This window comes from Phalacrocorax aristotelis, chromosome 13 (assembly GCF_949628215.1).
Source record: "Phalacrocorax aristotelis chromosome 13, bGulAri2.1, whole genome shotgun sequence".
Taxonomy (NCBI): domain Eukaryota; kingdom Metazoa; phylum Chordata; class Aves; order Suliformes; family Phalacrocoracidae; genus Phalacrocorax; species Phalacrocorax aristotelis.
This window is the reverse complement of record NC_134288.1, coordinates 4,978,842-4,991,671: the sequence shown is the minus strand read 5'-3', so window position 1 is coordinate 4,991,671 and position 12,830 is coordinate 4,978,842. Positions and strand designations below refer to the sequence as shown.

The 12,830-nt window shown below is 42.9% G+C and overlaps 1 protein-coding gene across 3 annotated transcripts in view; it reads right to left on the bottom strand.

Moving 5' to 3' along the window:
* Positions 1–12,830, bottom strand: part of PTPRT (protein tyrosine phosphatase receptor type T) — a 475,775-nt gene that overhangs the window by 14,120 nt on the left and 448,825 nt on the right. For all 3 annotated transcript variants that reach the window (XM_075108692.1, XM_075108691.1, XM_075108690.1), the window contains 6 exons: positions 12,355–12,452; positions 10,533–10,649; positions 9,044–9,198; positions 6,421–6,556; positions 5,274–5,423; positions 2,142–2,315 (listed from right to left, as the gene is read on the bottom strand). In XM_075108692.1, the coding sequence (XP_074964793.1) occupies positions 2,142–2,315; positions 5,274–5,423; positions 6,421–6,556; positions 9,044–9,198; positions 10,533–10,649; positions 12,355–12,452 (830 nt within the window). The remainder of the gene's footprint in view (positions 1–2,141; positions 2,316–5,273; positions 5,424–6,420; positions 6,557–9,043; positions 9,199–10,532; positions 10,650–12,354; positions 12,453–12,830) is intronic.

Below are 12,830 nucleotides of genomic sequence, written 5' to 3'. Positions count from 1 at the left end.
CAGAGATGTTAGCTACTCATGTAAGAGCACATGCACAGGATCTTGGGGGAACAATGACGACAGGGACGTGACATGGACTCGTGTCTTTCTCCAAGCCCCACGCATTAAATACAAACCTACCACCACTTCTGTAGGGCTTGACTCAGAGACGTGGGTAAAGCCTCTTCGCTTAAGGATTATGTTCAGTTGCTTTATGGGAAAGTGAGGGACAGTATTTCACCCTTCTTCTTAACAAACAATTTTGCATATGCAAACATGGATTTCCAATGATTCTCAACAGAAAGATGCTGAGGTCTATTTACGTGGAAGGGACAGAGGGCACGAAGAGGAAAGGTCAGGATTCTTGAAATCTGCCGGGGGAGAATTCCTTCCCTCTGTGGGCATCAGTAGCCCTTTGGCTGTATTCCCAGAAGCTAACTAAAGACAGAGGAGGCTGGCTTGGCAGAGCTCTGCAGTCAACGAATTGAGACAGTCTCCAGCAGACTTTAAACCAGGAGCCCAGATTCACCCCCCTGAGGGAGGGTTCAAATGGCGTTCTGTGTCTAAGGTTCGTTTTGGAGAACACAGCGCAGAGCAGCCTGCCAGATCACCTTCCTGGGGCAATTCATGCTTCCAAATCCAGGCTGTAAGCCATTCTAGGTGTACCATCATCCCTTCCTGCTCTAGCACTTCTCCCATCCTAATATAGAGAGCAAGCTATAAGTCGAATAAGATTTGGGGAGAAGTTTAAAAAAAGAGATAAACATGAGAAATTGTAAATAAAATGATCAGCATTGGGATTCTGTTGTCAAGTGATCCCCAGCATGTGCCTGTCTTCACGCAATGAAAGAGCTAATGACAGTTCAAAGCAATATGGGATGGATGATCTCGTGAGAGTCCATGCTCAGTACAAGACAGCAGACAGGAGGCTACTGGAAAAGACAAAGAATTTGCAAAGTCTGGCCTCAACAGGAACGCCTATGAAATGTGGGATCTTTGGCTGTTCCCCTCTCTGATTTTTTTTCCCCAAAAGCTGCTGATTCCTCTATGGAAGGATAAAGGAGAGAGAGAGAACATCATAGTGGCTGAATTTCAATGACGGGTGAAAAATTCCTTTCCTACAAAAAATTTTAATTAGCAGGAACTTGTTGGGGGAAGGACACAAGTATTAGCAAAGTGCTTGGAGGTAATGAGGGCTGAAATGTGCAAACACATTTCCAGTCTCTGAGAAACCAGAGAAGAATTGATTGTGCTTCTGCAGATTTGCCAAAGCAAAAAACACACTTTCAAGAAAAAAAAGGTTTCCTTAGGCATATTTGCAACGAAAACATCACAGTCTTTCGGAAAAATATCTAAAATTAATTCTGTGACCGTTTGACTTAACCTCTTAAATGCAGTGGTATCTCTGTTCCCCAAAGACTGAAAGAACAGACAAAATTAAAAAAGACCGATGCCAACATTGCTAGGGAAAAAATGATGACATTTCACCCTGGATCATATTTACACATACCCCAACTGCAATAATTAGTGGCTCTAAAGACATCTCTGTCCAAAGGCAGTTAGGCACCACAGCAAAATGGAACCATCAACATAATTCACCCTTTACAAACGACCTGTGCTGTGGGATTCCAGCCTATAAAGAAAGCAAGGGAAAATGCCTTCAGACAGATTCACACCAGCTTAACTCATGTCCTTCAGCCTTAAAGTATTTTGCACATCTGATCCCTGTACTCCCATATTCTTAACTGCATAAGCTCAGATAAATCACTCGCTCCACACTGCAAACTATTCTTTTCAGAGAGCTGATCTGGCAGCTCCTGGTGAACATTTCTCTCCCAAGTTATAGACAACCAATGTATGGGAAGACTTGTCCCACCACTTCTTTGTCCACCTGCCTAAGATAAACCCTCAGGCTGCATGCTCATGAACTTTGGTGACTAAAATTTTCCACTAATGTGAGGCAGAACTACAATAGTAGTGTGATAATCATGGTCTAGATGGCACATTTTTGTGTGCCTTTGCTGAGTTTGGAGATGTCAGACCCAGAAACTGCAGGTAAAAAAGGTTTTTTGCTTTGGATCCCTTTCTCCCAGAAAAGTATCCTGAGAACGAATAAACTCGATGCAGTCTAGGGTCAGCGGGGACAGTGTGGTGCTGCTTACATCCATGAGTGCAGCATTGATGTAGTTACTTGATTCGCCATCCACGGAGATGAGGAAAGGCAGGCACCGGTCCAAGGGCAACACATCCATGCAGCGGTTCTTGTCATGGTTCCTCGGCAGAAGACCAATGCTGCAATCTTCCGGCCGAACACGCGGTGTCACAATATTGAGAGTCTGTGAAGGAGGGATGGAAGAAAGGAAAGAAAGAAGTAGGCTGAGTGTCTTTGAACGCACTTCCAAGAGGGATGCTGTCTGCACAACACGTTTATTTTAAAGGTGCTTAGACTAGCAGATCTTTGGGAACCCAGAGAATGAAGAAGGACCACTGAGGAGCTGGTTGCTGTTATCATACATTGCATTTTGCACACTGTCCTGAGGTGCTCTTCCGAACACCTGAAGCTCCAGAATAAATTGAGGGGACTACACCCCTTCCAACAATTTCCATCTCTAAAACCCCACAGCAGTTAGATACTGTTTCTGTTCTTTCCTAGAGGTTGGAAATAGCTGTTGCAGGTACAAGCTGCAGCTTTGACATGGTCATGGAGTGAAATCTCATGATTCTACCATCCCTAGGGTGGAAGCATGCATCCTTCTCCCTCTTCAAGCGAATCCTGTGCAGAAGCACCCGGAGTATTGACCTGGCTCACCCAGCAGGTCAGACTAGGTTCAAATCCTCTGGTGATTCCTCAGTCACACTATTGATTTATCTTAACAATGCATCTGAAAAACTAAGAGCAAATGTTGGGGATTTTAAGCAGGAAGGTCTATTTGTTTCATATATTATTTAGAGTGCTGTTTTCCTTTTGGAGTGACACATAGGATGTTTCACTTACATCGTCATACCTTACCTCTGGGGTCTTGCTGTCAGTCTTTTACCATTATCCGTCTTTCCCACACCTTGACAGGCTGTATTTCTTTGAATCTGATTTTCTTTTGTGTTATTGTGGAGGCCTCCTGACAAACCAGTCCAGGTTGGTCAGCAGGGACCAAAAATAGCAAATCAAAGTGAATGCATCTTAACACTGTTGGTTAAGTCACGGCAGATCAGTGCCTACCTGATGTCATTCTACTTTCACTTGTTACGTTTCCTCTTCCTGAGCAAAGCCCATTCAGGCATACAGTGAATTCCTTTGCAGCCATCAGAGGAACACAAAATATTTAGGGGCCAAAAATTCTTACAAAGAGCTTGACTTCTGCCGCAGAGAGGTTGTGACTGGAGAAAAGGGGAGGGTCAAACAATCCAAGATAAAGCAATGTGTCAAAGTATAAACTTGAAATAATATAGTTGCTCTAAATTATGCAGGTTCTGCATAAAAGTCCCTTTGCCTAGAGATGGAAAGTGGGTGGTCTTTCTGGGGAAGCAACATAACATCTCAGGTCTCTGACAATGCAGATAATTAGGCAGGTAACTTCTTAGTGATTTACTCCTGTCTATTTTACACCCTTCCCCTCTTTCCCTTGTTTTTGTACTTATTCAGACTACAAAAAAAACCTCCAGAATGAGCTTTTGCATGTTCAGACAACATGTAGTGCATGAGAAATACACCCAGCCTTACCTGAGGGCCAGTGGGAGCTAAACAGTACAAACTGCACCAACAGATCTATAGTTAGATCAACTGGTTCACAAAGATTGTATCAAAAGATACCATCTTTTGCATTAAATCCAGACGATTAGGGCTGAAGAATGCTCTGAGCCAAAATCCTGTAAAAATAGATTCTACACCTAGACAGGAAATGAACCTCTTGTGCAAAGTACAGTGGAACACTTCCTTCCCACAGGAGCTGCCAGCCCCTGGCAGCTCAAAAGAACAAGCACACAGGCGATAAATCTCGTCTCATATCATGACAAAATAAGCCCAGCAAGTGGTGACTTTTTTTTTTTTTAATATTATAACAGCATTTGATGAAGTTAGGCTTCGGCTCCTTCATTAGGCTTTGGCTCCTTCATGCCAAGTGTCCAGAACCAGAAACAATTTCATGGATCTGATATCAATTGATAAAACCAGATCTTTTTTTAATTGGACTGTCATCAGTTGGGATCCACATTCTTTATCTCACTATACTGACCCTGATGACTCCCTGTAAGGTTTCAGATAAAAACCACACGTTTTCCCTTTGCATAGAGAGTGAGGAAAAGAGACATCTGACTCAGACGGGGGCTCCCAAAAGACATTCTCTTGCTGCAAAAGATTCTCTGCTGGGAAAGGGAGTAGGCATTTTCTACAATTAAAGGAATCTCCACCTTTTTTCCGCTGGCTAAGAAGAATGGCCTTTTAACAAATAGCAGAGGCCTCTCTCTCCCCCCCGCCAAAGTCACCTTGCCCCAGATTTCCCACAATATTATGTTTTTTTTCCATACATTGGCATTGGCTGAAAATCCTAAAGGGATTTACAGGTATATGGGGAATAAGACTGGAAAGCTTAGTTCACTGTTCTGCAGGGTGAGTTCTCTACTGCACAAGAGGTACAACTGCCCAGGGCTCGTGGCTCGTGTGCCCCAAGCCCATTTATTAGAGCAGGATAAGCAATGGTGATAGCAAAAGGTGGAGGGGTCCCCGTCCCATCACTTGCCCCAGGCAAACCGTGCTACTTTAGCACTTGTGAGTTTTACTACATGTCATTTCAGTTCTTACCACCAGGTGCCTGGCAAAACATAGAGAGTGAACTGAAGGATTCAGTTGATTGAAAATTAGTAATAGAGACAGTAACGCCTCTGAGCTCACTTTCTCCGTCGTATGGAAGGATGTCAACAACTTGATTGTTGAGACTCAGAAGCAGCATATGAGCCATGAGAATAGATAATAAGGGACCTTGAGGCATAAATGTTTCTGCATAAATTACAGAAGAAAAAGAACAGAGTATTTGTTGAAAAGTACAACATTATTTGTGAAAATTAGTGCCCTTGCTCTACTGAAGTGGTGGGGGAAATTTTTCCTTGCCAAAGGCTGAAAAGTCCATGCTCAAAAACAAATCTCTGCCTGATTCCGTAGTAAAACAACAAAAATCCGCTGCAGTCAGACCTTGGATCAGTGTTCCCCTTCTCTGCTCTGTTGGAAATCGTAAAATAACACACAGAAATTGATTAAACACCTTCAATACACCAACTGCAACGACTGAGACATATGAAATTACCTGAAACTCATCTTTTATCTGGCTGGAATTGGTCTGTGGATCTAGTCTGCTGATGTTGTAATATATGGATCTGAACTCGCAAACTGGAATGGCCGTGTTGCCACAGAGGCAGGCTTCCAAAATGGCATCATGGACAAATACATACTGCTCCTGCACAAGGGAGGGGATAAGATATTAAAACCATATTTTCAGTACAGATCATGAAATATAACACTTTTGGGTTTTTTCCTTAAATCATGACCAATATGCATATTTGGCTCTGTTTCATGTGGAGACAAATTACACAGTGTGCTATGTGACAGCTTTGTGAGCATATTTCATCCATCATTGAATGTGAGGTCTCATGTATTCATTTCAAATTTACAAGTCAAATGGGAAGTCACCACTCTCAGGAATGCTGGGACAAAATGGGGGTGGGCTGAGGAGGAAATCAGGGTGTAAAGATACTCTGTTCACAGTCACGAGGCAACGGTCAGGAATGGATTGTGCTTTGGACCTATGGTAACACCAGGGAAACAACTGTACTAACAAGTCTGTGCCACCTGTCTCTTCAAAAGCCCTGGGCTCTTGGTATTCTGGGTAAGGTTCTTGCCCTGAGCTGAATACGAGAAGTCCAACAAAGTCAAAAGCCCTTCTCTCTTCCAGGCTATTGTCCTGCCCCAGGAAGGGAAGGCACTGAAGCACGTACATAAAGCTTGTGCACCAGGAAAACAGTTCCATGGAAGTTTGTGCAGCTGCTAGACACTACCTGATGGAGCAGCTTGCTTAAGCAGCACCCAAAGCTTAAATCAAGGATGTTTCGTTTAGCTTGCAATTGATAAAAACTAGGTACTATTGGAGTCTGCGGTATACCTATGAATAAATCATGAGAGGATTCAGGAGCTAGCTTTTCTTCTACTATGAGAATAAAATTAATCAGCAATGCTAAGACCTAAACTTCAAAGTTTGCCCTCCTGTCTTGGAGGCCCTGAGTAGCTGCCAGTGAATGGGATTCAGTGCACATCTGGACATGTTTAGCCACCAAAAGTTCTGTATAATCACATCGCAGAACAAGCAAGTGTTGACTTCATGAATTTCTGGGCTCCTGCTGAGTGGAGAAGCTGACAGAAAAGCAGTACATCCTAAGAGGAGACCTGCTGGCACCCACCTCCGTCTGCACCAGATTGACCCTTTGGGATCGCAGCTCTCGCACACAGTTAAATATATCCACCACGCCTTCATTCTCTGCCATGTCAAGCATGATGTCGATGGCAATAAAGCACCCTGTTCTCCCGGCCCCAGCACTAAAAAAAGAAAAAAACCCATGAGAGTCTGCATGATCAAGGGACCGTGGAGAGGCAGGACTCTATGGAGGAGAAAATAACCGCACCACAGACACCGCTGTCTTCTCAGAAGCTGCTCCCTTCTTCCTACTGGGTTGATTTTTGTGTGTAGCTATATTAGCTTAGGTTTTTAGAGAATGAGGTGAAATGATGTTTCTTGAAAGGGAAATTGACTCAGGTAGCAGGAAAAAAAGCTTTGCATTCTTGAAGATCAACAAAAAAGATTACGAAAAGAATCATTATGATTTTACAGGTCGGTTCACCTGCATACCTCTCACCACACAGGATGCGCGAGAGCAGGCTCCAGGTTGCAAATAGACACAATTCCAGAAATTTTCTTCCACAGGACTCTTTAAAAGGCATGCACACATTTACCTAAGTGGGCATGATGAAGGGGGCTTAGTCCTTCACCTCAAACATTTCTTTTCCCTTTTTAATCCAGAGGAGTTTGGGTCCCAAAGAGGGTGATTTCAAGTGGTGGATTCTAAAATTTTACAGAAAGGAGCTTGAAGCTACTCAAAGCCTTCAGTTTAGTGCCCCCCACTGCTTGTGAGAATTGGTCCGTCTCTTGCAAAACCGTGGTGTCATTGTGTCCTCGTTCCCTCCTGGGAAATCATCCAAGCTGTTTAGGTGTGAAGGATAGGGAGAGGAGAACGTCTCTTCACACTACTCCGAAGGAAGAAGGAAAAACCTCAAATCAGGGGAACTTCAGATGCATGAAAACTCCAGCAGAGCCGAAAGCAAGGAGATATGAATGACCATAAATTAATGGACCAGATTAATCAACTACTGAATAGAGAGAAGATATTTTTCATTTGCAGAATTTTAATGAATAAGTGGCATTTCCTCTCCCTTTATCTCTCAGCTTTTCAGAATTTTAACAAATAGTTTTAACATTTCTATATTTAGAGGATCCTGTCACTTCATAAATATCGAACAGTGATATTATCCAGCCAGGCATTGGTAGGGAGAATCTGGTAATTACCACTTAAAGCAAGTCATTAAAATTCAAAAGCAGATAAATAACAGAGAGGAAATGGCATTTATTCATTAAAATGTGAAGGATGAAAAATTTCTCCTTGGTGTCTTGGTGACAATAAATCAGGTCCAAACTCCTCCCAGGGCCAGACCCATGCCATGGCACCAAGGTAGCAAAATCAGGCCCTGAGCTCTGAACAAATTCCCTTCTGCAAGCTCCTCAGACTTAGCTGTATTTTATTTAAAAACTTATTCATTTCTTGCTAAAAAAAAAAACAAAAAAAAACCACCAAACACAAAAAAACCACTCCCCCGATCCAAAACTGTTTTAAAAAAATAAGATTTAGTTGATTTTCCTTTTTAAAGAGGTTGCCGGATGTATCATCTCTCTCTTCCTTTATCAGACTGCATGGCACTTAGAGGCAGTTGCCTGAGGACTGATTAGGGGCAAGATTTTGGGATAGCCAGCTCTGCTCTCTAGCCTTGTGCTCCAGCCACATCTCCTTTACAGAAGACGTGCCCTGAGCTGTGGCTCGAGCACTGCAGAAGTAGCTGCTGCAACTCAAACTCCATTTCTGTAGCAATGTCTTTCCTTGCATTTGAAGTCATCTAACTCTGATGCCAGTCCGGGTGTGTGTGTCTGCTCTCCCACCACCAGCATGCCTGATCACACCTCAAACTCTTAGTTCTTCATGCCAGGGACTCTCTCCTACATATTCATGTATTGCCTTGCGCAGTGGGGCTTTAAGCTCAGTTGGAAGAAATCAGCGCAGAAGAGCCCTCACCAGTAACAGCAGCAGCCGAAGAGCTAGCAAGCATGTGATTCAATAGTCTGAATTTTCACAGCTGTAAACCAAGTAGTGAGGTTTCCTCAGGCATTCCCCTTTTATTTCACAGCTGGAAGGCACTGGGCAGTTTTTCAGTCTGAAATTCCCATTCCAGCTCCTGGGCTTTGAGGAGGCCAGGATGCCTAACGGCTGGCATCCAGACCCAGGAAGACAGACTAACGTTTCAGATAAGACTATTGACGCTGATACAAAGCTGAACTGCAGTGCATGTGGGTAAACAAAAGCAAAATTGCTTTGAGATTCTCTGCCAGCAGCCCTGTCCTTTTGTGGGCATCATCCCTTCTGCCACGTGAGGTTTCTTGTAGATAACGACTGGAATGGCTGTCCCAGATACTTACCATTTTCCCAGCTCTGCTATGAGCATCTAAGAAAGTATATGCCACCAGAGAGTCTTCTACATTCGAATGGCTTTCTCTGACCTACTTCTATCATCTCCAATTCTTGCCAGCTAAGCTCCAGAGCTGCCACTTTAGAAAAGAAAACCAAATTCCACTTTGTTTTCCCATGAGGCCCACAAATTATACTCTTAAACAAATAAAATTATTATTGCCAGATGAGAAGATAAAAGGAAAAAAGTTGAAAAAGCTGTTGGAGGAAAGGCTCAGACAAAGAGCTCAGGTACCTGCAGTGCACAACGATGGGTCCTGCTTCTGGGGGATTGAGAAACTTCACTTGACGAACGAAGCCCAGGAGGCCTGTGGCATAGCAAGGAACCCCGTGGTCTGGCCAGCTGGTGAAGTGGAACTGCCGAATCTCTCGGATCTCATGGTAGCCTTTCTGAGGAGACAACACAGCCTTAATTTTTCTTCCATCAGACTGCAATCAGCATATTCTGATCACTGCTCCTTTCCCTCACGCAGAGGGCTCAGCAAGCATTTAGCCCCCGTTATACGTGGGAATGTGTCCTGTGCTGCTTTCACTCTGAGAGATTTCAAGCTGAACTCCAAGTACAAATGAAGCGGGTGACATACGACTGAGGACTATGAAGGTGAATGTCAGCTCCAAGTTCAAACTTGTTGTCTTAGAGTTCAAACCCAGCTGATTCGGAACTTTACAGGGTGACTTCAGTCCCAGAATACCATGGCTGCACTTATCCAGCCTCCTTCTGTGCTATTGCCATAAACCCCCAAGAAGTCACTCTTAAATCCTTTTTGAGCCTTTGAAGTAACAGCCTGGGGAATGAACATCTACAGAGTGGGCATGTCCCAGGCAACGGTAGACTTTCTGCCATCTCCTGCCAAAAAATCTCAGTTTGAGATTACAGCTGGTGGCGAAAAGGGCAGAAACTGGTACCCACACCCATCACTCAGCCTTTCTGGTGAGCCCGGGTTACTGGTACGTGAAGATTGGCACCACTTGTATATGCCCTGCAAAAGGTAACACAGAAGTGTCAGTTAGCTGTGACATTTTGTCGTCCAGGAAATGTAGGTGGAATCCAGCAGCAAGTCCTCTAACCTGTCAGGTTTTGGCATTAGCATTTCTTAACAGGTATTTCAGTGATTTGATGAAATATGGAGCTGATGTATTAGAGAACTGGAATAATATTCCCAGTGTGGCTGAAGTTCATTTAGCAGGAATTTCTGAAAAGCTTTAAAACCACTTACTGAATGTTTGAGAAGTAATTTGGACAGACCTGGAATACTCTGACAGTTAGACTTCCGATTTCTAATTACATGTAACAAAAATCTTCCAAAACCTGCTGATTTGGGGATAATTTTTATACTCTGCCCTTTATTATATTTTTATTTCTGTTGAAAGGGGACCTTACCTGGCATCCATTTTAACTGATACCTTTTTCATGTGCAATTTGCCACTGTGAAACATGACAGTTATTATTCCTGGCATACCATCAACTGTCTGTTGGCTTTTGGATGCATTTAAACTTTGTGTACTGTGGATTCTACTTCTGTGGCTAAATCAAGATGTTCATTTAAAATCACTTGTCCAAAATTGGAATCTCTTTCCAAAACCTAGGCTTTTGAAGTGAAACCTGTCCAGATAGTAACATCTCCCATCTCCAAGAGCATTCTGGATATGTTTCCCAGAATTCACATTTCCGAACACAAATTAAGTGTTGTATCAAAATTTCAGGTGATTGAAGATTTCCTTACCTTTTGTACCGTAAACGTGCGTATGACGTACTCTGCCAATGGTTCTGTCTCAATTAATGTGACTTTAATATCTCCATAGACCTCTGTGTCATCTGGCCAGTATCGAACACACTTCACCTGGGGGCAGAAAAGAAAATGTAGAGAGGAACTAACTCAAGTTGAGTCAGCGCTGACCTACATTTTACTTCACTTTCAAGCTGAAGCTAATGCAAATTGGACTTTCTTCTGATGTACAGACCTTGTCAAAATTAACTGTATATATTAGACAAAAATTCCTTTACCACACATAGAAACCATGGGGAGGATTTTTTTTCAGTTTCCTCTGTTGTGACTACAAACGAAAAGGGTGCATTTAGTTCTTCTCCTTTAGGATAGTCTTCCTTAAATTTCCATACATGCCCCAACCATGTGTCAGGTTTACAGAATACCTGGCAGTCACTACCACCATCCCCTTTGAGAAAAATTTATGCTCTTGCCATTGCTACTGTAATTCTGAACTCTTCTGTTTAGACAAAGAATTTCAGTTCACAGGGATTGTGAGATACTTGTTGATACATTAAATTTGTTTGACTCTGAGCTTTCCTTATCCAATGTGGGCACAAATTTGACAGTTTACCAGCTGTGACAGGCCTCATCTAAGGCCCAAGAAAGAGATCTCCCAATCACATAAACGTATACCAAGCGTAGCCACTTCTAGAAGCCATGTGCAAAAATAGTAGTAAAAATTTAAGCCAAGGTTGTGAAGCTCTAGAAAGGATATTTAGGCTAACAAAGACTATCAAGTTATTAAATGCTCTGGCATGATAGAGTGGAACAGCACCTAAAAGCTGAAACAATTAGGTACTGCGAAGCAGGCTTCATGTTCCAGTTCCAGTCATAATCAGAAGGGGTTTTATAAATATTAAATATGATAAATGTAGGCTTGTTGGTTTTGGGTTTCTTTTTTAACACAGAGGCATTTACTTTAAACTGAAATATCAGTAGAAGGTAAAATAGAATAAATAACAATAAATGAACAGAACCAGCTGGCATTCAACCGTGAGATCTAAAGGAAATCAGATAAAAACAGCTGAATTACTAATGGCTCTGAGTAAACTAGCTTTTAAATTTTCCTTAGTTCCAAAGCAATGGAAGGTGGCAAACATCAGGACAAAATTTTAAGAGCTCCAGTTTCTGGAGGTGGGGATTATTCCCTAAAGTCTAGCCTACGCCTTTTCATGTTTGCTCCATCGTGGGCTTTGGCAACTGCCCTGTGCTGACACAGGGACTTCGGGTTTATCTGAGTCCAAGAGCGTGAAGTGGTGGGTGGTGGGGATGCCAACGCTGCTGGGTGGCGCCAGGATCCAGCTGTGCACAATCTCATACCACCATGGAGTAGTGATCGTCTGAAGCAATTGGAAACCCTAGGTTTTGAACAGTCATTTAAAGAGCTTTTTTGATAGATTGAACACCAGTCGCACGTTCTTGCCCCTCTGGATTTTTGTGGGTAGAGAGGTATTCAAATAATACAGATAATAATTATTACAGAAATACATTTCTTCCTTCTGTACTGAAAAAGGAGATAGCTTCTCAGCTAGCATAAATTTGTATAGCTCAGCTAAAGCCAAGACTTACACCAGGAACACGACACTTATTAGTCCAGGAAGAAAGCAGCTAAGTATTACAGAATCCAGCATTTTAGAGAAAAACCCAGACTGGCTTAATGAATTCCCTTACTATAGTAAGCAGAAGGCATTTCACTTGCTGAGCTTGCCTGAACAGCAGCACCATGTCATACCCAGAGCTGGTTTGGGTTTACATGTCAGGAAAGTGGTACCCTTACCCTGCCCACTTCCACCAAGTTGGTGACCATGACAACACTTGCAGAGTTTTCTTGCCAAATCATTCTCCAGAAATCCTTCACTGTCTCTTGCATTGGCCCTGGGGCAGGAGAAAAGACAAAACAACACCTTAAGAGAGTGTATGGAATGCCAACAACTCTTTTCAGCTGTTCCCCAGCCATTGCCCTGTTCCCACAGGATCCTAGTCTGCCTTTCAGAGCATCCCTCTGAGATTCAGGCTCACAGACACAAACAGCTTGGACCTCTTCAAGAGGTCAGATGCTTCCTTGCAAGGGGTATTTAAGCTTCTAGCACACTGGCAACAGAGGTGATGTCTGTATTGTAAATAGTGGAGGTGGCTCCTCTAGGTAATCACGTTTAAGTGATGGGACATGGATGAACCCTATAGTGACTCTGTAATTAAAACTGTATTGAAATACTGATGCAGCACTAAAATTCCTCCATTTCACACTTCATT